This window comes from Chenopodium album, chromosome 18 (assembly GCF_948465745.1).
Source record: "Chenopodium album chromosome 18, dcCheAlbu1.1, whole genome shotgun sequence".
Taxonomy (NCBI): domain Eukaryota; kingdom Viridiplantae; phylum Streptophyta; class Magnoliopsida; order Caryophyllales; family Amaranthaceae; genus Chenopodium; species Chenopodium album.
In genome coordinates, this window is record NC_137851.1 from 49,489,698 (window position 1) to 49,515,569 (window position 25,872).

At 32.6% G+C, this 25,872-nt stretch overlaps 2 protein-coding genes across 2 annotated transcripts; one reads left to right on the forward strand and one right to left on the reverse strand.

Annotated features, from left to right (window-relative positions):
• Positions 1–2,659: 2,659 nt before the first annotated feature.
• LOC145592499 (putative serine/threonine-protein kinase CST) lies at positions 2,660–11,006 on the reverse strand. Its single transcript, XM_081648970.1, has 6 exons — positions 10,598–11,006; positions 9,444–9,754; positions 4,874–5,009; positions 4,493–4,629; positions 4,030–4,153; positions 2,660–3,283 (listed from the first exon to the last, which is right to left on the reverse strand). Exons 1-6 carry the CDS (start codon positions 10,659–10,661, stop codon positions 2,847–2,849), a joined length of 1,209 nt encoding a protein of 402 aa, XP_081505096.1. The 5' UTR covers positions 10,662–11,006; the 3' UTR covers positions 2,660–2,846.
• A 2,065-nt stretch (positions 11,007–13,071) lies between these two features.
• Positions 13,072–25,545, forward strand: LOC145592500 (proteasome subunit alpha type-5-like). The gene is made up of 10 exons (XM_081648971.1): positions 13,072–13,205; positions 13,377–13,422; positions 13,532–13,613; positions 13,715–13,795; positions 17,985–18,098; positions 18,719–18,820; positions 19,700–19,758; positions 19,875–19,977; positions 24,845–24,910; positions 25,010–25,545. The coding sequence occupies exons 2-10, from the start codon at positions 13,409–13,411 to the stop codon at positions 25,100–25,102; spliced, it is 714 nt and encodes a 237-aa protein (XP_081505097.1). The 5' UTR covers positions 13,072–13,205; positions 13,377–13,408; the 3' UTR covers positions 25,103–25,545.
• Positions 25,546–25,872: the final 327 nt, after the last annotated feature.

Consider the following 25,872-nt stretch of genomic DNA (forward strand, 5'->3'; position numbering starts at 1 on the left):
CTAGATTTAGGACGAACTATGGAATAACATTTGACCAAAAAGTTGGAAGAACCCTAAATTCCAAACAATCAAATGCGGAGTAGACATTAATGTCAGTCAAGGAATTCTCTTCCATTACTAAAGCAGGCTAATGTACATAACAAGTGAAAATAATGACTTGTAAAGTAACATACTTGTATTAAAGTTGAGTGTATAAATATTTGAATTTGACTATTCCACTTTCAATATTATCCACATTTTTAATAATTTTTTGAGTTAAAGAATCACAACGGATCATCCAAGATCAAAAAAGAATACTTTATGTTTGTAACAATCATATACAAGTATATGATTATAATGATAATAAAATGATGAGTGGCATGCCTTACAAATTCATGCTTTCATTTCACGAGGAGCGAGCAACCTCACGGCTATCATACCACAGTGTCACACCTGCTATATATGCAAACTTAGGAATAATATATGTGGAGTACCATGTATTTACCAGCCTAAGCTAAACCACTCTATACTCGGCAGAGGCTAGCTAGACTATAATACGGTCATGTAGATCATGACTCGCGAACAGAGATGTTAATGAGTACAGCTACTTTGCATCCTCCGTTTTTTTAAAATTGCACCACTTATCTTTTAAATGTCCACGTGTCACGTAAGCTCCCCTCACTACGCCACGTCATCCATTCAAGTACTCATAACGCCACGTGACTCTCTCTTCCATTGATTTTCATTACATGTCATGCACTCAAAAAAAAAAAAAAAAAAAAAAAAAGCACTCCTAAGGATTTGAACTCACAACTTCTAATTCGAGAACTAAATATCTTACCACCAAACTATGTGATTCTTTATGTAATATTTTGAATACAAAATATTAATATCTAGCAAATGACAATATGAATAACAAATTTAATTACAAGAAAATTAAATCATAAATTACAATGTATAGTAATGATCAGTTAGTTTCATGTAATAACCCAGGGCATCGCCTGGGCCCAAAAACTAGTTATTATTATTAAACGGAGGTCACTAACTATCTCATTAAGTAGCTTAACCTAGGGTTTATGATTGACCTTCCTTTACATTCTTCATTGGCCTTTAATGAGTTAAACTTGTTATATCAGGTTAATAAATCTCATGTTAGTTGTTATAAAAAATTATTTTATCCATATCACAAATTAGAATTATATAAAATAGTCAAGGATAACTTATCTCATGTTAGTTGTCATAATAAATTATTTTATCTGTAGCACAAATTAGAATTACATAAAATAGTCAAGGTAACTTATCTCATGCAAAGAAGAGATTGTTATATACACCCGGGTGTACGGTACACCCATGAGTACTTTGTACTTATTTTGATGATTGTTTTTCATTTAATTATCAAATGAAGAGCAAAAACTAACCTTGAATTAGTTGGGTATATCGTGCACCCGAATGTATGTAACAAATTCTACATGCAAAGAAAGCAAAGAGCATAGGATTAGCATAAGAGCCATAACAGCCAATATCAGCATGCCTTAATATATTGTGTGTGTGAGAGATGATTAAAAAATGAAAATGTATGTAGGCCTAAATAAAAGGCTAATTAAGGAGCAGGCTTAATTGTGTAAATAGTAATTATGGTTGAAGGTATAAATGTTGTAGTTAGGCTGTCTTTGTCGCACTAATAAAGTAATTACGTGGTTTGTTTTCACGTGTAAGCATGGATTGAACGACAAATTACATGCTTATTGATTAAATCTTTACTCCTTTGGGTAATTGGTTTTATCAATATCGATATTCGATATGCAATGCCTAAGCCTATCTATCAGTTTTTAAATAGTGACTTCCAAGATAACATATATTGAACAAATTTTATCATGCATTGGTTTTGGAAGTAAGTACCATGATATGTTACTTTGACTCCTATGTCTATAGTATATAATCCGGTAAGGATTGGGAACTTGTATTTAAGTTTGGTAGTGTAATGGTATATGATCTAGTCTAATACATGCACAATCAACACAATTTAACTATTTTTTTGGGGTTCCTCTAAGAATAATCACCCTAATGATAAAGTTATTAAAAACGTACGAGATATTAGTATCAAAAATAATTAAAGTACTTGGGAATAGATAAAGTTGTATCTTGAAAATGTGAGATAATGGGGTTATTTATCAAATACCCATAACAAATGAATCGTCGGATACCACATGTCCACATGGAGACTTGTCAAGTGGCAACCCCCCTTGTCCATGTGGCCAAAGGTAACAGTCCACGTAGATGATGGATATAGGCTGGTAAGGATAAAGGCCAATACTGAAATAAAGCCCTTAGTTACTGATTTGGCCCATTATCTTGGTCATATTGGTGGCTAATAATACTTGTTAAAAGACCAACTCAACTAAAAATTTAACTTTATGGTTGAAGAACATAAGAGAAGAAGAGTAGAATATTTATACTCTTTGTAACATGCGTACCCAAATGTATACTTGAATACGTACTCAAATCCGTCAATCATATATAATAGTGTCTAAGTAACATATAACATTATCCATGTCAGGTTAGATGGATCATGGATGGAACATTCTTCTCTTTTTTCAAGGTAACATGACTAAAATCGTTAATGTCATTAATGGCTTTACTGAGAAAACTGCCGATACATTATGGAGTTTTACCATCTAGAAAAATAAAATATATTCCCATTTCAATTCTACTTGAGTAAAACTGTGAAAATCATTTTCAAAACTAAAGTATAACAATATACATGAAGCATTATTTATGAAAATCGTTCTGAAAAAATTTTCCATCATACAACCATACATGTTTTACAAGCCTAATTCCTACAAGTGTCGCGATTTGCCAAAGACAAGCTACTTGGTAACGGGTCTGGGTCTTGGGCTGGAGCCTCCACCTAAACCATTTTGACGTTGGGCCGGAGAAGGGTGATAACTATGGGGCCTTTTAGTCTTAGAAGAACCGGGCTTGGAGCCTTTTGGGTTCATCCTAATGGTACTTATCCTTTCTAATATTATGACGACCTCGGACATCGGTGGCCTGTTTTTTGGATCGTTTTGAAGACATCTTAATATGAGTTGGGCCAACTTGTTTGCACCTTCGGGTGGGTAATCGTCCATTCTTGGGTCAATTATCTTCTTCACTTTGGACTTTTCACTTAGCATGGGCTTGTACCAGTCCACTAAGCTTGTCTGTCCAGTGGGCCTGTTTAAGTCATAGGCCCTAAAGCCCGTTAATATCTCCAATAATACAACTCCGAAGCCGTACACGTCACTCCTTACGTATAAGTGACCTACACAACAATATTCAACATTAAACATCAATTATGTTTTTTCAAGAAATTTAACATGTTTAAGTTGATTATGTTGTTTAATGGTATAAAAAGACAAACAATATTGAGGCTATACTATTTCTTCAGAAACAGTAATTGTGTTGTTTCTTATGAAAAAACTAATATTTCGTCTGTCTTAATGTATTCACATTTGTTGAAATTTTGTTATGATAAACTAAAATCATATTGCTCTATACATGTACCAAGCATGGCTTGATCTAGTGGTAAAGTTTACATTTTACAATCATGAGGTTGTGGAATCAAATCCCACTAGAGGCACTTTGGGTTGGGGATTCCCTTATCCTTCTTCCTACTCCCAAAATGCCTAACCCGATAACCTAAATCAGAAGAACCTCTGAAAGGTTTCGATCCCATAGGATCATTCTCCTTACTTATGTACCACACACATACAGTCTAAATATCACCTATCCTTATTTATTACTTGCTTTATCTTCGTTGTACCAATGTGATTAGTTAAACTTGATTAAAATTCAAATTATATTATGGGAAAAATTAAATATACAAGGAGATTGTACAATAATTATAGAATTTTAAGGAGTAGAAACATTATGCTAATAGTATAAACTTTTTCATTACTAAAGAAAGAAAAAGAAAAGAAGGATATTGGTTAATGAATAATTACCAGTATTGGTTAATTATGATAATAGTACTATAAACTTTATTTAGTAAAGAAATTGGTTAATTACCAGTATTAATATATTCCGGAGCAGCATAACCATACGTGCCCACAGCTTGTGTGGTGACATGAGATTTATCAACCGGTGGGCCTATTCTTGCAAGACCAAAGTCTGAAAGCTTTGCTCCAAAATTCTGAGTCAAATACACGGAACATTCAAACCATATTATTAGTATTATTATTATTATTTGATTTAGTACATTTTTTTTATTATTAAGATCAAGATCACGAATCTAATTTCTTTCACTTTTATATATACCTACAAAAATAAGAATTAAAATAACATTATAGCAGTAGAGGTTAAGTTTTTTCAAAAAATTATTGGTAAATGATAAGGAGAAAGTCCATTTTAGGCGCACCTAGAATGTGTTTGATGAGGTTCAGCCCTCTTAATCTCACACTTAAAAGTTACGGAGTAGAAGTTAGTAAACGATGTCTAAAAACTGGCCTAAAAAAGGTAAATTAGTACATACCTCATCTAACAAAATGTTAGCAGCTTTAAAATCTCGATAAATAACAGTATTCTCTGATGTATGCAAGAAATCAAGGCCTCGAGCTGCGTCCAATGCTATGTTTATTCTTGTTGTCCATGATGGAGGCTCTACTTTGTCTGTACAATATAAATATACTCTATATAAGAATTTTTTTTGTTTAGTAGGCCAAATTAGCCAACAGTTTATAATCCATCCAATTTACATTTTGAATTGTTTTATATATTAAGGCTCTGTTTGATATGACATAAAACATTTTCAATAAAAAAATGAGCCAATTTATAATAATCGAGTCGAACTAATTTCTAGAAACTTAAAGAGTAGCCGTACATATGAAAAAATAAAAAAAAAGTGAATGCTTACTTTGAAAAAGATGGTTTTCAAGACTTCCTTTATTTAAGTGCTCATATACAAGAAGCAGCTCCTTCTCTTCCCAGCAATAACCAATTAATTTCACAAGGTTTGGGTGTGAAAACTTCCCCAAGAAATTGACCTCTGTCTGCATCACCAATGAATAAACAATGTTCATGAATTAGATGTTATACAAACTGAATTTTATATACTAGTATGATGAGTCTACGTTATTCGTATATATATAATGTAGAAGAACGAAACATTATCAACAACGGATTAATATATAACAAAAAAAAATCTACTCATATTTGAAGGTCTATAATTTACAAATTCACTAGATATATATACTTTGTATGTCATTTTATTAATTTAAGATGTTACTAATCTATTAATATTTAGTTAATGGTTATTTTTTTCCATCAAAAATAAATAAATAACTTTTTTTTTTCGAGGAAAAAAAAATAAAAATAACTTAATACATAAATTGATGATAAAATAATTGATTAAACGTCAATATAATACTTAGATAACACTTTTTTTTCCGTCAAAAATAAATAAAAAACTTAAAAATTATTGTTTCCTATTCGACAAAATTGTAACGTCGTGCCATAATATATTGCAGTTGGAAATGAAATTATAAGTAGGGGTGTCTATTCGGTTTTCGGTTTGGATTTAGGCCAAATCCAATCTGATCCGAAATAAAATTCGGTTTTTGATTTTTAATTCCAATCCGATTCGAATTTCTCATGAATCCAATCCGATTCAATCCGAAATAAAATTCGGTTTATTTGGATCCGATCCGAAAATCCGAATTAAAATACATTGCAAATTTTTTAGGGACTCAAGTGATTATCAAAATAAAAATGCAATTATGAAAAGCCTAGTTTTAAATACATAGTTCCTCATGATTAATACAAATGTTAAAAACATAATTTTTCATAGTTTATATTAATGTAATTATCAAAAAAAATTTACATGATTAATATAATGTATCCTTATTTGTAAAAGTGTGGTTTTATATTTCGGTTAATTCGGTTTTTTGGATCCGAACAAGGTTAATCCGATCTGATCCGAAAATCCGAATTTTCAAATAATTTCAATCTGATCCGATCCGATTTAAAGTTTGAATCCGATCCGAATTAATAATTCGATTTGGATTGAATTGGATTTCGGTTTTTATCCGAATAATGGACACCCCTGATTATAAGAGCAGGCGAGAATATGTATGGTAGACTGGCCTGGCGTACCAAATATATTAAGTAGTGGAGAGCACTAATTAATATATATAATATAATGCTCCTATTACACAGTTTAATCTATATTTATATTTATAATGTCAGAATGTTATTTAGCATGCATAATTTTTTATTAGAGCAGGCAGAGTAAGTAGCCAACGTACGAGTAATATTCGTATATTTATAATGTCTGGTTGATCTATAACTACGTTACGAACGTGTTTATTTACTTGCTTGGTTTTGGGGTTCATGTCCTAGTTTGTCCACGACTCCTCCTCAAGACCCCAACCACCACGCACCCACAAAAAGATCGACTATCTAGCTGGTCAAATCCCGTATTAGTCAACATAATTCAGATTAACAGGCTAACTACTTTGAGAACGATATAAATGAAAAAGAGGTCTCCGTTATCAAAGTGCTTAGGCCATGTTTAGTTAACCTTATTTTTAATCAAATCATTCAGGTCATACTTTATTGTTTTGTGTGCGATTTTCTATAAATAAATATCTCTAATTTCAAAATAAAAAATCTATTACGCATTATTGTAGAGCACAAATTAAAATTAAAAACACATTTGTGACTTAGCTCATCTATGTTTGACGAAAGACGACATCATATATATTAGAATCTCCCCCTATATTAAATCTTTATAAAATACGAGTATATAAAGATCCAAGCTGATACAAAGTATTAATACTAGTATAAGTTTTCCATAGACAAAGGCTACGAGGGTTCGACCCGAGGTCTCTTGCCTAGAAGTAGAATGGGTCAATGGGGTCATTGCTCCAAATCTCCAATCTCTCTACCTTCTATATTAGTATTTGATATCCACCACATACAATTATTCACCTTGAATGTTGGACAACTTATCCCGAAAGCAATTCTAGAAATGTGCAGTGTATCTTATAAACTAACTAGTGTTACACTAATATGTATGAAACACTACTACTTCGTATTATTAGTTGGCCCTTTGACTTTCTCATTCAAAAAATGAAATGATAATTGTAAGTCCACTAATACAAGAGTGTACCACGTCCACTAGCACCGTAGAGAACGACATTTTGACTAGTAAGAGAGGAAAGTCAGTCCACTTAGCTACATTTTCAAGCATATATATGTGAGTAAATGCTTTAATTTTTGCTGAAATTTCAAACTAACTTCATTCCTTTGGAATCCTTTCCACTCTTAGTACGGAATATTGGAATACAATTTTAAAAAATGATGTTAAAACTAGATTGGTGATAACTAATAGTAGGGTGAGCATGGGTCGAGTACCCGTACCGTTAACACTATCGGTTCAACACTATCGGTTCGGGTACCCGATAAACAATAACACCAAAATAACATCCATTACCCGAACCAATAAGTTTGGGAACCCGAATTTCGGGTACCCGGATTTTCGGATCGGTTGTCGGATACCCAATAGATATTCAATAATGAAAATTTAGACTTTATAATATAGTTATTATAATATCATTCAACACTAATCAACTATAATACTACATGACCATGACCAAATTACTAATAATTACTAATCATTTAAATTATGAAGTGATTATGAAGTAAAGTAAGAATTTAGATTTTGGATAAATAGAATACTAGGGAAAAAAAATTGCTTATCGGATCGGATCGAGTAACTGTTAATTTTAGAATGATACCCAATAATCGTACCGGATAACAAATTATTGGATCGGTTACCCAAACCATTATGGTTATCGGAACAGATACCCTAATTTTCGATTCGGTTACGGTTTGAATTTTCGGTTTTTCGGATAATTTTGCTCAGCCCGGTCTAATACAAGTAACTAATAAGGCTAACAATTGCAAGTAAAAAGTAGGCCAGTATGACAAAGAGATTTAAAAAAAAAATACTTCGTAATATGTATTAATGTTTATTGTTGTTCACCCTTTAATTCTTTTGTTTTCTAATGTACTCTCTATATATGAAAAATTGTCATGATTGACTAATCAAAATTATTGACATAGTAAAAGGATTACATTAGACATTGATGCTTTCTTGAACTTAATAAGAAATCAATTTTAATCAGCTAAATTTTTTTAAAAATAAAATAAAATAAAATTGATCAGTCTAAGGGTATGTTCAGCTTAATTTCAGTTCAACTCCTATTAGTTCAGTTCAGTTTAGTTCCCAATATCCTTCTCTCATAAACAATTCATTTCACTTCAGTTAAGTTTAGTTCAGCTCCAATCAATTCAATTCACTTCAGTTTAGCTATTTTCAATAAATTGGAACAGGCCCTAAGACTACATTTGATTTGCCTTACTTAGTAAGCAAATAAGTGTTACTTTAGAACATTTGGACTAAAGCAAACCAATCAAATTAGAGTAGAACATACTATAACATATGTCTAATCCTCCTATTATTTTTTTGGACAACTAAAGAGTCTTGTGTTGCAGGTAAGAGAAGCAAATATTATTGAAATATTCAACACATGAAAGTATTGTTGACAACTTCAAATTGACAAATTCATTAGTTTCACACTGTGGTGCAACTGGCTACTTCGTTTTTAGGTTGGAAGGGTGATTGTTTTGTCATTTTGTGAACTCAGTTTAACGATTTGCACGTTTTTTATGTTGAAAGATTTTGAGGAAATCTTGAACAGTTGATTTCAGGCTACATAATGATAATCGATGAGAAATGACATACTTTCTAAATAATTATTTCATAAAATTAACTATTGTGAATAAAGTATTTGAATTTTAATGCCCAATGTTCATGTTACGAAAATGTGTGAAGTATTTTACATACGGAGTACTAAACTACTAATTACAGAAAAGTGGTATGTTTAGTGTTTTATAACTGAAGAAATTCGATATAATTATGTATTAGTGATGATTATAGGAATATTGATATAGAGTAATAGTGTTTATTGTAAAATATAAGTTGAGAATAATCCAATAAGTATTCCACTTAGACACTTTTTAGTTCACCTTATTTACACTAATGTGACGTTAATAAATAAGGTAAGATTTACTAAGGGTTATTCAAGTTCAATTTACAACTAAAACAATTTCTAATAATAAGGTGTAATATATTTTGAAGTTAAAAACAAGGTAAGATAAGTTCAAATTAAATAAGTTAAATAGATATATAGAACTAATGCTTATAGAAGTACAACATTTGATTTTACTTATAAATAAGAAAAGACGTTTAAAATTGATAAAGGTGTTTGAATAATGTTAAAATTCAAACTAATGCAAGTATTGTAAAGTCAATTTAGTACTTTCTATAGAGTATAGTTGTAGAAGAGTATTTTTTCCCATTTTGATTTAAAATTTCCACACTTTTAAAAAAAGGACAAAAAGAAGAAAGGAAAACTTACCTTCCATTCTTTGAGACCTTGGGCACTATCAGCATTGCATTTCTTGACTGCAACAGGAATACCAACACCAACTTTAGAAGGTGCCAATGTTGTTTTATCAATCCATCCTTTGTACACCCTCCCAAACCCTCCTTCACCTAATACAGAATCCGGTCTAAAGTTCCTTGTTGCGCTTTTTAATTCCGTAAATGTGTATATTTTCAAGTGTGGTTTTATAATTCGTCCTACCACTGGTCCATGTACTCTTGCTCCACCTCCAACACCACCAACGTTGTTACGCATCATACCTGGCTGGTGAAAGTTGTTGAACTCTACATAATCGCATATACAAAGTTAGATTCATGTAAGTTTTTAAAAACCGTTTGTTAAACTATATATCTGATTATTTAATCAGATAAATTCTATAGGAATAGTTCAGTTTAAAATGTTTCTTACATAAATTTAAATTTAAATTTGAAAAACACTTATCATTTAAAAAAAGTCATTTAAGTTTTTTTATCACCAAAAAATTCACTATGATTATGAAAAATTGTCTTGTGAAACAAAATTAATAACAATAATCACCAAATGTAAGAAAATTATAAAAACTTAACATGTATGAGCATAGGAAAAACATTATAGCTTCCACCTACAAAATATATCATTTCAAAATACCAACGTCCACAAAAACTTGAAGGCAAACCAAACCATAAAAATAAAAATAGAAATAAAAAAAAAAAAAAATAGTGATTTCCAATCATTGGAAATAGGTAAGCCACCAATTTTGACAAAGCCCATACTTTATGATTTTATGAACATATGTACAACATTTTAATATTCATATATTTACATAATCAAAGCTCAAAAGTTACATAATTTATTGATAATTTGTTTTAATTCCTTTTGTTTTTGTTTAGAAACTAAGGATTAAACTACCACTTATGTCATTTTATCAACATGTTAATATATAAATCATCTTTCTTTCTTTTTTTTTTTTTTTTTTTTTTTTTTTTTTTTTTTGGGTCAACTACACTAAAATCTTGTAGCATGTAATTGATGATCTGAAAAAAAAAAAAAAAAACGTACCAATTGAAACCAGAGAAAAACAAGAATACAAATAACCAAAGAAAAAGATATTTAAAGTAATACATGTATTAATTAATGTATATACTTACCTCGAGGATTATTAACAATGGGATTGCTAACTTCTTCTTTAGATCCCCATAAGCAATTCCCCATCTTTGTTTCTTCAAAGATACGGCGAAATTAGCAACTTAAATTAACCCAAAGATCGACTTGTTGTAATTATTTTCCTATAATAATACAAGAGTAATGCTCCCCCAAAATCTAATACTAATACTTAAACAAAAAAAAAAGGGTGGAGAAAAGGAAGCAGAAGAGAAGCAGCAAAAATGAGAAAACTTTACGTTTTGAATATTCGAGGTTCTTTCCTAATATTGATGAAGTCTTCTTTATAATTTTCCTTTTACAAATAAAACAAGAACAACCTTTATTTAATGTAGTTATGTTTAAATTATATATATGGACTTGTTTTGAGTTTAGATAATAATTATAAAGTGAGAAAGAAAATATTGGGGACTTGAAAAAAATTAAGGAGAAGACGTGGAATATAAACAGTGTAAGTGTTGTTGGAGAAGAAGGAGAAGAACAATTACCAAGTCAACGAATTTTGTTAGCCAGGCAATAAAATCAGCTTAGCCTGATTCGATCGTTGGCACCTTATTGGTGGACAAGATTCATCTTTGACAATGACTCGGGTTGTTTATTTCAATAATGTTTCCTCTGTTCCGTAAATATTACTGTATAATTTGTGGACTTGTTAATTATATTATACCCTTCATCGTGTATGTTTATTTATTAATTAGGCTCCGTAATAAGGATGAACATAGGCTGTGTTAGGCACATCGTTAAAGGAATTTGCTAAACTAGAAGGTAGACCAAGTAATAAATTAGTAGTTTGACCATTATTCTAAGCGGCTAGTCAAACTTTTTGGTAAAATAAATTAGTAAATAAATTAGTATGGGCTAGTTGTATATTGTTATACTGTAGTGAGTAGTGTTTTCAATTGAAGATTAGCTTACAGAATTAAACTTCAAGATTAGCCATAATCACCCCTCATATTTAATTTGCGTACAATTAAACCTTTGGGAAATGGAAAAGTACGTAGCAGGTTTACACCATTCCATTTGAGCATACCTAAGGATGTCAAGAGCATAGATACACTTCTCTGTTTCAACATAAAACCAACAGCATATCTTAAAATAAACTTAAATTTTATGTGTCTTGCTTAAAATCAAACTATGCTACAAATTTGCACAATTCTTTTCCTAAACATGTCTATGTGTCACGTGTACTCGCTTTCACAACAGTATCACGCCACATCATCATTCAACAATCTTTAGCATCACGCCACTTCATCATTCAACAATCTTTATCCATGAGATCAAAAACTAAAAAGGCATACAAAGAAGTTTGAACACCAAACCTCATTGAATAAAAATCATATTTATTACCATTAAATAAATTATGTATTATTAATCCACATTAGTATATAAATACATACAAGTATTATAATGCAGAATTAAAAAAAAAATATCCAAAATAATTTATCAGTCATTGATGTAGTCTAATGTACTAAAAAAAAAAACTCTGTAGTTCTTACAAATCGTCTAATAATTCACAGTTCTTTCAAATCGTCTAATATAAAAAGGAAATTATTCGAAATATTACCCCGGAGCAAAACTTGGATCACACACTAGTTATTATTATTAAAACAATCCAATAAGCATTTTTTCCACCTAATTACACTTATCCAAAATCTAAACTCCTACATTGTTTCTATAGTTTGAATAAATAGTACTTTGTTCAATTCATATTAGTCGACACATTATATCTAGACACGTTTTCCAATGCATATTTAAATGTAAATATATTTAACTATGTATTAGCAAACATTATAAAAAGTTAATATTTGGAAAGTTGAGATTAATCTAACAAGACTCATATAACTATGTTTTTCTCAACAATGAATCACAAAAAAGAAGTCAAAATAAGTTAAGTGAATACTGCACAAAGTCAAAACGTGTCAATTAAAAGAAACGAGAGATATAATATTATTACTTATTAGTGATTTAATCAAAATTATGTGGTGACGCTAAATAGTGTTGAATGTTATCATAATACAAGTAGCTAAATTTTACGGTCTCTCTTTCCATATTTGGATACCACACATTCATTATTGATATGGATATCATATTTAGAGTTAATGATTATCGTATACTCGACCTGGTAATTATGATGGTTTGGGTACCCGACCCATGTCAAACTTAGAGCCTGTTCTCTTTAGCTTAATTTCAGTTCAGATCCAATCATTTCAGTTAAATTCCTAATTCCTAATGTTATTCTCTTGTAAACAATTCAGTTCACCTCAATTCAGCTCCAATCAGTTCAATTTACCTCAATTTAGTTCCAATCAGTTCAGTTTATTATAACAAACCCTTACTCGGTTAACTTGTGTTGGCCAGCTTACCCTCCATGGCCTATTGGTTGCCAACTGAAAAAGTATAGAGTGAACCCAATTGTGTAAAAGTGAGGTAGCATTTTGTTGCTTTTCCCTTTTCTTGCATGACAAGATTTCAATTTTATTCTTAATTCCACAATTACTTAGTGTTTGGACATATTTTTGAAGCTCAAAATTAGTAGCTCAAGAACACTAAAGGGGGATTCTCACAAATTCAGCTCTACAATTCGCAATAAGATCGGTTCGTCCTCTTTAATCTTTCGCAGTTATAATCTTGTTTTTCTCATTGTAATTGATTCAATTTCTAAAGAATTTTCGATTGATTTCTGATTCAAAATGATAAACCCTAACCCTAATTGTTCCTTACTTTATCGATTGATTAATTACCTACTGAATCTTGATTGATTGACAGGACATTTGTTTTTCTGCTATAATTGAGTAAGGATGTTTCTCACCAGGTAATTAAATTAAGTTTTGAAACATTGATTGATTTATGTTATAATTCATTTCGAATCATTTCTGGGTTTTAACAAATTCTCTTATTTGTTCATGTTGTTGCCAATGAAGGACTGAGTATGACAGAGGAGTCAACACCTTTTCTCCTGAAGGGAGATTGTTTCAAGTTGAATATGCAATTGAAGCTATCAAGGTATTTTTGTGTTGATTTTTTGTGTGTGTTAATGTGTCATTATCGTGGGATGGCGTGACCGGTTAGTTTTAACATATTCTTTAATCTTCGTCTGAATACAGTTGGGTTCAACTGCGATTGGGATAAGGACTAATGAAGGTGTTGTGCTTGCTGTCGAAAAACGTATCACCTCTCCATTACTGGTATATTCAACTTACATGGTTACTAATATTTATTGAGAACAATGTTAATGTTAAGCCCTCTTTCATGCCTATTTATTTTGACTGTGTTAGTATGCCCCTTTTGCCGAAGTAGAAAGTGGAAACTTTTGCTGCAAGGGATCTTCCTTTATGTGAATTTTTCTTGAATATAAGCTGTGTAATGAACTAGCATTGATAGATGGATCAAAGCATTCAATAGATAGCAAGAATGCCAACACTTTACATGTTTCTAGCGATTCACATGGCATCAACAAAAGCCAAAGTGAACCAAGTTCTCCTAGCTTCTCCTCCAGATAGACTAAATAGGATTTGAATAGTTTGGTTTTTGCTTGATGAAAGAAGTTATAAGGGTGAATGCGTAGCTATTGGAAAATTGCTTCTTGAACTTAGTTCCCGATCAATAAATTCAAGTTAGATGTATACACGTCGGGTGTCGATAGGACTCTATACTTGAAGATGCTCTGGAGGAATTGTTGGGCATCATAAAGGCATAAATCAATAAATGTACTTCATTTTGTTCATATTTATTTATTTTTTGTAAAATATTTTTGCAGAGTGAAAGAAACTATAAGGTGTGTGAGTGTATAGCTTTTGAGTAAAAACGGGTACTTGAACTTGGTTCTTGGTCAATAATAATAAGGAAAATGTGTATACTGTGTATGTAGGATGTCTTTAGGACTCTAGATATGGAAGTTTATATTTTCATATACAAGTGACACTTCTTTGTTGAGAAAATTGGTGAATACTATTAATACTGTTGGTCTTCTGGAAGCAAAAGTGTATGCAGTAAAGACATTTTCTTCCCATAGTTAATTGTTTATTTGTTTGCTTTCTGGCCGCTTATTATAAAACTTCTGCAAACCTTTATAGGCTAACTTGGGTTACTTCACATCAGTTCTACTGAGTAGTGAATCAATTTTAGGATTTAACAGATTGTTGAAGTTCCAAAATTTCTTTATTTGTCAGTTTTTTTGGCTCTGGCAAAACATCTTTATATTTAGGCCTTTCTCTTGTGCCCCATTCAAAAGCAAATTTACTTGGGATCTAATAATTGAGAGCATGGTTCGAAAATGCGGTATCGGTCGCGATCGCGGAAACGGTCGCGCTAATTCGGTAACGGAATTGATGCGTTAATCGCGGATCGTATCGCGGTTGTCGCGTAAGAATTTTAAAATAAATTTATATTTTACACTATGTATTTTACAATGATTTTTCTCATATATTTTTTTCCTACTCTCTTTATATTATAGAATTAAAATCCCTTTTTTTTCTTTTTTTTTTTTTTTTTTGTGTGGGGCCTGGGTAGTAAAAAGGGAAAGAGAAGGGGTGGGGGTCACGTGGGATGTGAGATAAGAAAAAAGCAGAAGGAAAGAGAATGAGTGGGGTGGGGTCCGGTCAACTCCAAAAGACTTACCAGCTGTCCCCAACTCTACCCCATTTAATTTAAAAAGAATTTATTTTATTCAGCCAGAGAAAAGTGCTCGACTTTTATGGAGAATACTCGTCGGAAAATGTTTAGAAAGCTTAAAACTCAGTGTTTTTACTTCGAATTTTTGCTGGTAACGTTTGATGCGGCCGAATTTCAGTTCTAAACGGCCGTATCGGCCGAAATCGCGGAGTATTGTAAAGCAGCGTGCTGAATCGGTAAATATCGTAACGGCAACTTTGAAATCCGTTACATCTCGGCCGATTCGCGACGTAACGGCCGAGTTTTTAAACCATGATTGAGAGGGTAAAAAAAGCCTCTTTTTGGAAATTGGGCTGCAAGATATTTTACATTAACCTTATTAAGAGGCACCCTTGTATGCTCAAGACAATAATGCAAGCAACATATACTACCTCCGTTTTGTATTATGTGCAACAAAGCCCTTTACACGGACTCTAGGCAAAATTTGTTTGTGAGTATTAAATGGAGAGAGAAACGATAACTTAAAAATGGAATAAAAAATTTGTTGCATTTAATGTGTAACATCCATTTTTAATAAAGCACATAATATGAAACGGAGATGGTAGAAAATTTGTAAAACATCTTTTCACGAAGAGAAAACTTGCTGGTGTAGTGTATTTATTTCCAAGAAGTTTGGTCTAATTGAAAATGAAAGCAATTTCAAAATTGAATTAAGTTTATTGTATTGATATTGAATGTAATTTTCCTGAATAGTAAACGTATTAGAGATCATTGATAAGGGTGGTTATTTTTCTGTTGCTAAAAATTTCATTTACTTTAATAGTTTCAAGAGGAAGATGGTTTTGGCATGACATTTGGTGTAGGAAATAGCCTTTATAGGCATTTGGTCCACAAGCTGCTACGTGTTTGGAATAAGGAATGAAACCATGGGGGTATTTGTTTGGACCTTGATACGTAATACCAAATGTTTGGTAAATATTTTGGAATGATTTATTTTATTTTATTTTTATTTTAAAGTTTGGTATGAGCAAAACCTATTTCCCTCCTTGGGTTTCTAAACCCCACACCTTGAGGGTTTGAGGTATGGGTTCAAATTTACAAAGTTCTCAAACAAACACATGGTATGAGTTTTAGCCATTCTAAACCCATACCATATACCAAAATTCTGTGAACCAAACACCCCCCTTAGAGGTTTAATTTCCAGATCTATTGAAAATTGTGTTGCTCAAGGAGGCAATTGCTTACAAGGTGGTAACATAAAAGATTAATCAAAAAGCATTGGGCTGTTTATTTTCAAAGATTCAATCTTAAGGATTCTGCATACTTTCTTTTGAGGGAGAACCTGATGGAAATAATTAAACTATGTTCTCTATATGATGGGAATGGTTCCTTTTCTGTCAAGAATTTTTGCAAAGCATTTTTAAGAAATTTTTGTCTTGAATTTCTTGCCAATGAAATTCTAAAGATGAAGGCTTCTCAAATTTTTATGTATGGATAGTAGGAATCAAGAAGAAGAGTAAAAGACCCCATAGATAATGTTCTGGAGTTCAATCTTGCTTGCCTTTGTTGCTTAAATGAAGAGGAGAGTCTGTTGCTTAACCTCATCCCTTTCTATTCTTGGAATCTATTTCTTTGTCACTGATCCTTAATTTTGATTGGTATGAGTTGAGTTCAATGTCATTCTGTGAAAAATGTTCTTGAGGAATGGAAAAGAAGGATGAAGAAAGGTTTGATGGCTGATGAGTGGATAATGTTTATGTTGGCAGTCTGGCGGTGGGCTTGGATTGAAAGAAACAGCAGATTATTGAGGGTAGAGGTTTCTTGCTTGGCTGACAGTTCAACTTTCCCTTTTGAGTCTGTTGTGTTGCTAAAGACAAGTGTTAGGTTTTGGCTATACTTGACTTTAGTCAAAATTTTAGATAAAATACCATATGCTAGCTTGAGTTCATGATATTTTCGTATTCTTCGTGGATATATGCTGTCTTTATTTTTAGTCACCAAGTATTCTACACAATGTAAGCATGAATCCAGAATAAATATTACCTACACTACTAGACAACTATAACTTGCAAAGAGAATATAGACCTAAAATAGGATGAAGGACAGTGTTGGATTCATCATAGTGAAGATTTAACTTCTACTTGTGAGGTTGTTGTCCTTTTGACTTTCCTTCCCTTAATGGCTGCGCGATGATATAGAGAGTGTTGATACAAAACAATAACAGCTCCACTGTCTTTGTTTGATGTTACACACCTTTCAATTATTCTGAGTTCCATGGTTTAATTATGGAAGAATATCTATTATAAACGCTAAGCTAAAAAGTAAGTTGGCTTCTGTTAGCCATCTTCTAGATTCTTACGTGACAGAAAGAGGGTTTTGAGTCTTTTGACCATCATGAGAGCTTTTTGACCTTCCATATTCTCACAGTAAGAGTAAAGCATTAATATCCTAGGTTCTTTACATCTTGGAAGAAGATTTTGGAAATCATAGAGATTGCTACTTTGCTTGAAAATTTGTGCTTCCTTGAAATTCCTGCATAAATTTCAGGTAAAACATTTATAATTTTGATTGCTTAATGCCACTAGGTATCCTTGACATGGAACAGTTAGGTAATATGCTAGTCCTGCCAATTATATTAACTTAGGAGGCAAAGATTTTATATGAATTATTTTTTTCTTGTTCACGTTGTGAATTATGGTGATTTAATTTTTTCATTGTGTGAAAGATTGATTCTTAGCGTTACTGTCTTTGAATTTCTTTCAGGAGCCTAGCAGTGTTGAAAAAATCATGGAAATTGATGAGCATATTGGGTGTGCTATGAGTGGATTGATTGCTGATGCTCGCACACTTGTTGAGCATGCAAGAGTGGAGACCCAGGTACTTTAACATCTTTAGTCATTGGTTTATGGAAAATTTGCAAATTGCAGCCATTTAAAGTTCGTATTTTGCAAATTGCAGCCATTTAAAAAAAAATTGCAAATTGCACCCCAAAAGTTTGTATAAATTGTAAATTGCAGCCCGATTCAACTTTTTCATCGGTTTACATGTCAAAAAATCTTCGCTTAAGGTTTTAGGGGCCATATTAATCCTTAGGGATCCGAATTGAGCTCGGAATTAGCAAAAAAATAACGCAAGTATCTCGTTTTGCGTGACAAAAATGTATCGATTTGTGGAAAACTGTAAAAATGAGACACTTGCATTATTTTTTTGCTAATTCCAAGCTCAATTCGGATCCCTAAGAACTAAAATGACCCCTAAAACCTTAAGCGAAGATTTTTTGACATGTAAACCGATGAAAAAGTTGAATCGGGCTGCAATTTACAATTTATACGAACTTTTGGGCTGCAATTTGCAATTTTTTTTAAATGACTGCAATTTGCAAAATACGAACTTTAAATGGCTGTAATTTGCAAATTTTCCTTGGTTTATTGTGAACTTATTTTATAAGGGTAATATGGGCAGAAATATTATTGTTTTGTGCCATTTCCATGCAACAGAATCACAGATTCTCTTATGGTGAGCCAATGAATGTTGAATCTACCACACAAGCTTTGTGTGATCTAGCACTGCGCTTTGGAGAAGGAGATGAAGAATCAATGGTGAATTGCCTTTTCATTAAAACTTTAGTTGACTTCCTTCATCCCTTGTATTTGCAGCTAAGAGGTAGACTGTATTGTTTCATTATTGAATATATCTATGGAACTAGGATGTAGTGCAAGTATTAAATATTCAAGCGGGCATTCAAAACGATTGTGTGCCATGGGTATGTGTGAATTGGGATCACTTCTCCCTATCTCCCCAACGTAAAGATAGGAAGTAATTGAAAAATTGAAGTAACTATAGAAATTGTAGTTGTTTCTCATTCTTGCCCCAAAACTACATAAACTGTGGAGAACTTGGGTTTTATTCCACCAATGATGCTAGATGCCACATAAATCATTATGTATCTTTTAGTTTTGTTGCTGAACAATTCACACAAATCAAGTTTTTTTTTTTTTTTTTCTTTTCCATCTTAAATTTGGTGTTCGGGGGAGTTGGAAGATATGAGTATGTTCTAGTGCATTTACTGCAAAGACTAGATTATGAAACTCCTGGATTTTGCAACAGGGTAGTGCTCTCTCAGGAGATGTTACCTACCCAGAATCTTACTTTAGTAAACTGTCATTTCTTGATTCTGTGCTTGTTGAGAGCAGTTCCAGCAAAGCTTTAACAAAAAAAGCTGCATCTTCTTGGTGCCAAGTGCTATTCTGAGTAGAACAATTGACTCCAGCTACACAATAGCTATATATGCTTACTACTTCCATAGAAGCCCATTTGCTGATTCCCTTCTTTCCCATTACACTACTGCTTGTTTCTTTCACCCCCCTTCTATGGTGATATGAACTCCTATAATTGCGTTACAGAGAGTCAATTTTTCCTCTACTGTAGGGATCTTTCTGTCCCATTTGTTTCTAATGTAAAACTTTATGTATTTGCAGTCCCGTCCTTTTGGTGTATCTCTTCTCATTGCAGGTCATGATGAAAATGGACCCAGCTTGTAAGTCTACTTATTGGATATCTTGTATATGCAGAGGATATCTCTTAGTTTTTGGCATGTGCTCTACTTGTTTTTTTAGGGTTTTTTAATGTAAGCTGAAACTCTTTCTCATACAGGTATCATACAGATCCATCTGGTACATTTTGGCAGTGCAGTGCTAAGGCTATTGGTTCTGGTTCTGAAGGTGCAGACAGCAATTTGCAGGAGCAATATAGAAAGGTATGTCCACTGCATGTTATGTGGTATCTCTCACATAGGAGTGAGGTGAACTGGTTACCTTACCATAGATGCTCTCGGTGTTGCTATTTAAACTTTGAATGTCAAGTTTTATTTTGATAAGGAAATGATATTATTGAAGTATAAATGACCACAAAAAAAAAAAAAAAAAAAAAGCGCACCCAAACTTGGCTAATATTACCGGCTAGGGTAATATTAACACTACCAAACGAGAGTATCTCCTTATAAGGTTTTCTCAATTGAGATGCCTTTTATAAAGTTCAACTCTTGGAAAAAAAAAAGAAAAAAAGAAAAAAAAAAAAAAGAAGACCTACAAAAATCCATGTGTACAAATTATTTTTTTAGGCACCAATTTGTAAGTAAAAAGTTACTAACAAGGCTCCGAAAGCTGGTTCTTAAAGGTAGCAATAAGATAATATCATTCTATGAGCTATAAACGACTCCTTCCAATCCTATTTGTTCATTTCATTTGGAATCGGGAAGAAAAGTAAAACTTAATGAGAGAAACAATTTAAATAATACTCCCTCCATCACTTTTTATGGTTATGTTTATTTTGGGCGTTCCTTCTATGGTTACATTTCTAAAATTTTCTAAAGTAGAATATTAATTTTATACATTTCCCCCCATAGTTTCACATTCCCAATACCCTTATCCTCGTATTACCTACTTCCAATGCAACTATTTCCAATCACCAAATATTAACATAACCCCAAAGTAACTATTCCATTTATGTAAATATTTATTTACTCCCTAAGCAAATATTTTCATTTACCAAAATGTTTATCTAATTCCACAACAAATATTCTCATTTACATACATCCGAAGTTATTTTTTTTCTTAATATCCGCGTAAAAAAACAAATGTAATTGTAGAAAAGTAATGGAGGGAATAAAGAATCTACTTTTTACATTATACTTTAAAAAAAAAAAAAAAGAAAAAAAAGGGACATGGTAGTTGATATGGTGATTGGGAAGATAGAATGATGATTAAAAAAATTGGAATCATGCATGAGGAAATTAAGTTTGATGAAAATTGTTCTTAAAAGTTTTATGGAAAAGTGAAAAAGGTACTCTCCTTGTTCCTAAAAGACGATTACGTTTGCTATTTTAAGCGTTCGTCTTTAATGATTATGTTTTAATTATTTCCTACCCCTGTGTTCCTAGTCGAGTCGAGTTTCAATCTGCTCGTAAGCTTGATAAGAATTATTCGTGTTTGAACAATCTCGAGCTTGAACGAGTTTTTAAAAATCTTGTTCAAGCTTGGCTCGTTAACAATTTGGCTTGTTCGAGTTTTGTTCACAAACACACTCGTTTGCATTTCGAGTATAAATTCAAGCTTAAACAGGTTTAAATCGGGCTTGATTATATAAACGGCCCCTAGTTTATCATCACAAAAAAAATTTCTTTCAAGTTTTATATAAGATGTTTCCTTCTTTCTATAGAAAAAGGTAATGACAGAGTTTTCATGCCTATATGTGATGAAATAATTAGTACTCTTTACAAATATGTATGAGTAAAAGATATATAAATTGACCGAGTTGTTTTATTTAGGTGTGAAAAAGCTTTTAATAGAACTTAAACGAGTTGTTCATGAACATTATCGAGCCGAACATGATGTTGTTCGAGGTTTGTTCATCTATTTGACGAGCTTAAGACTTTTGTTCAAGCTTGTTTGTTAGTTTAACAAACGAGTTTTGATCGAGTTTTGACCGAGCTTGTCCGCGAGTAGTTCACGAACGTATCAACTCATTTACACCCCTAAAAATAGTGTTAAATTAACTTTTAAAATAGAAATATTTGTACTTGGAGTTGGTAAATATTTTTGTAAATAGAAATTGATGCTTTGGGAATGTGTAAATATTTTGATAAATGGGGATAGTTGCATGGAAAATATGTATGTATGTGGGAATTGTGTAAAGATTAATTGAAACATAACCATTAAAGGGGAGCGCCAAAAAGGGCAAATGTAACCCTCTTTTAGAATGGAGGGAGTAGACAAAATAATTATTTTTTACACATTTCGCATATACATACATTTTTTCATGTAACTATTCACGTTTATCAAATTATTCTTATAGTCCCGATGCGACTATTCCTATTTACAAAAATATTTACCTACTCCTTATGCAAATATTCCTATTTTCAAAGTTGATGTAATTCCTTAGTACTTGATATATGTGGCATCCAATTATTGCTTTCCACCATCTTATTTTCTCCTTATTAGCCGTGTAAAACCACCAAACGTGACCTTTCGGGAAGGAGGGAGTAATAAATTTTGGCACATTAACCAAATAATAATAGGGATGGGAATTTTTTGACCATATATTGAAAGATTAAATTTGAGAACAACTTTTGAACCTTCCTATTTGGAAACGGGAAGAACAAATAGGATCGAAGGGGGTAAAAAATTTGTGTTGGAAATCGTCCCGTTTATTTCATGATACTAACCCAAATATTGAGCTTTGCCAGAGAACTATCTGATCTCCTTCTGCTCCTTAAATTAACATAGTTGTTAATGCTCTTAGATTGAGATTGGACAGGTGCTGTCTTCCAAAATTTCCTTGAACCTCTAAGAGTCTAAACTTTAAATCCCTTCAAGATAAAATCTTTTTGATGTGAAACAAATAAATCCGTATCTCGGTCCTTTTATTACAGCAATAACCAAGCACCTGACATTCTAACTATTCCTTTTTCTGGCTGTTGGTTCTGCAAGTTATGACCAATGTTAAGTTGTCATTAGTTTTTGTTCCAGTGAAAGAATTTATCCTCTTTTGGGAGGCTCTGACCTTCAAATAAAATTTGGGACAGGAATATTTTGAAAATTATTTGATAGGACCATCTATCAAATGTGAGATCACACCTTCTATAATTGTATTTATGGGAAATCACCTTTTATGTCAAATTTATAAATTTTGGTAAATAGTCAATTCTGATCATTTTCTCCTCCTTTTTTGTACATGTACTCTTGTGCATGATTTGCACTCACAATTAAAACTTAGTCTCTCTTAGGGGTTGCCCTGGAACGGGTGTTTATTGTAATGGGAGGGTGAGAAAAAAGTAATAATTCTGAAATTTTTAAAAGTTGTGATCTGGGTAACCTATTCCCCTAAATAAGGGGGTCAATAATTACCCACCTCCCCTAGTGTAACCGTTTCCCTTGTAAAAAAAAAAAAAAAAAAGTTAAATCTCCTCTGCTATTATCTTCTATATACTATCTCCTCACCTCCATATCTCTCCGCCATTATTGCTGCCCAATGGAAGCAGCTGGCCACCATCATAGCTGCATGACGAAGCTCACCAATGCCGGCGAATGACGAACAAGTACCTCAAATTGGAGCCATTGGTTGAACAGAGTTGATCTAAAGGTTAGGGCTTTTGATCCTTCCAGTGAGGCAATGCTCGTGGTGGTCTCAATTATATCATTGACATGGTGGTTGCCGCCGATGGCTCTGAAGTGGTAGTCCTTATCCCAAGATTGTTGTTAAACCTTAAAAAATGAAAAATTACCCCCTCAATCACCACTCTAGTAGCATCTAACCCATTAAATATTTATTGTCTTTCCTATCTTTCTTGTTCAATTCCCAAATCTAACATATATTGAATTTCCAGCCCAATTAGCATTTTTTTGGGTCAAGTCAGTTTACGGGTAACCTCCCTTTGCCATTCTATCAATTCTCTCATCAACCCATTCAAAAGATCTGCACCTTCTCTTCCTTATATGGTCTGAAACTTGTTTCCGGTTAATCAACAGTCCACCATTTCATGTGCGCAACATGAAGATTGCATCTGCATTGTATGAGTCCTAAAGGCTTGATGGTGCATCTGCAGAATTTGAAGGCATTATAAGTGAAACAAACGGTTACAAATTGCAAAATTCAAGTCATCAAAATTTTTTAAGCTTAAATAAAACAATTGAAGAAATTTAACACCATTACTTGTCAGTCAAATGTCCTGTCCAAATTACTGGGAGCCCTTCAATTAGATTTTTTTTTTCCCCTGACTCGTGTTTAGATAAGGTGAATGATGAGAGGAAGTGCTCTCTTGTGTTTAAATACTAGCAGCGGAGTGGTGGGAATTTAATGGTGTTGGAGTTAAATAGGGAAGAAAGAAGAGATTATAGCGAGATAGGCTAGTGATTGTGGGGGAAATGGGGTTTATATTGTGAGCGTATTTCATTTGCCAGAGTCATTATGTTTGACTTGTTTAATATATGGAGAAAAGGGAAGTCAAATGTCATATGTTAGACTTGTTCGCCGGAATCTGGTGAAATGGTGTCTTTTTTATTTTAACAGAATTGACATAAAAGGTTTTCTCGTAAAACTAAACATAAAAGCTCTTGTTCAACTAACTTTGATTGGTGAAATAACTATGATTGGCTGCTAGAAACACCTAAACATACACGATTACACAGTATATATGCTTCTCCTAATAAGAGACTTTGAAAAGTCCAATAAAATTAAGAACCTCCTCCTGGAATCCCACTTAGCCAACAATTTTTCTGCTTCCTTTGAAGATTCCAGTTATCAGAAAGCCTATTGACAAGAAACCTGAGATTCAGAAGCTGGTCAAGGATTAATCCTATCTTCTTGTTTTCTTTGTTGCTCGGTTTCTCTAATTACCTTGCTATACCTGTGTTGGGACATTTATGCAATACCTTGGATCTAGACAAGTGAACAAAGCTCTAAATTGTACAATCTGCTAAAGGAGGTAATCTACACAATATGGAATCTGGAAGGAATCCACAAAAATTCTATTAACATTGTAAAACAGTATTTATGGAGTTTGAAAGCTTTTCATCTTAGTATTTGTGAAACTATATCCACCAGGTTCTTTGTTTTTTCCACAACAGGATTTGACCTTTCAAGAAGCTGAGACCATAGCTCTTTCGACCTTGAAGCAGGTTATGGAGGAAAAGGTATTTTTTCGCCCTTGATTATAGTTTTAGTTGTGAGAAAGGGTTTGTGTCATTGGTGCTCTAACAGTCTAACACTCTAACCCTCCTTTTATATTGCAGGTGACACCAAACAATGTTGACATTGCTAAGGTTTCCCCAACCTACCACTTGTATACTCCTGCTGAAGTGGAAGCTGTCATTGCTCGCCTATGAGAAGCACCCTACTTTCAACTGGCGTTCCTATCTTGAATACTTCCTATTTGACCGGCATTGATATACTTTCTAGAGCTTAGATTGGGGAAATGATGTTTGCTTCCTTCTGAATTAGAGAAAATGTTGCCGGGGACTTATTCGAACTCTTATTTGAATGTATTCAAAGTTGCTGTTAAAGAACTTAGTACTTCCTATTTGGCCAGTATTGATATGCTATCTTAGAGCTTAGTTCGGGGTAATGATGTTTGCTTCCTTCTGAATTAGAGACGGTATGTTGCCGGGAACTTATTCGAACTCTTATTTGAATGTCTTCAAAGTTGCTGTTAAAGAACTTGAGATAGGAACTTATTGCTAAATTTTTATGCTTCCAAGACCTGCTTGCCATTTTCAATTGTTAATTTTCACGTTGCATGATTAGTGAAGAAGTTTCTGATCTCACTTTATCAACCTGTTAGCAACTTTTCCCAGATAAGTTGGTGATAATCTGTTTAGAGGGTCTCATGACTATCATCTCAAATGTTTTGGTAGCCTTGTGAAATACGTGGTACATCTTTCGTTCTTTTATGTTAATCTTATTCATCTTGCTAGTATTAAAAGATGAGTTATGAAGTATTTCTTTTGTTCTTTTATTTTATTTTATTCATTAGTCACTCTAGATACACGCATTATATGTATATTTAAATGGATGAACTAAACATTTACGAGGTACGACAGTAGGAGCATATTGCATTTCGTACCATTGCAAGTGACCGTTACTAGCGAATCTCCTA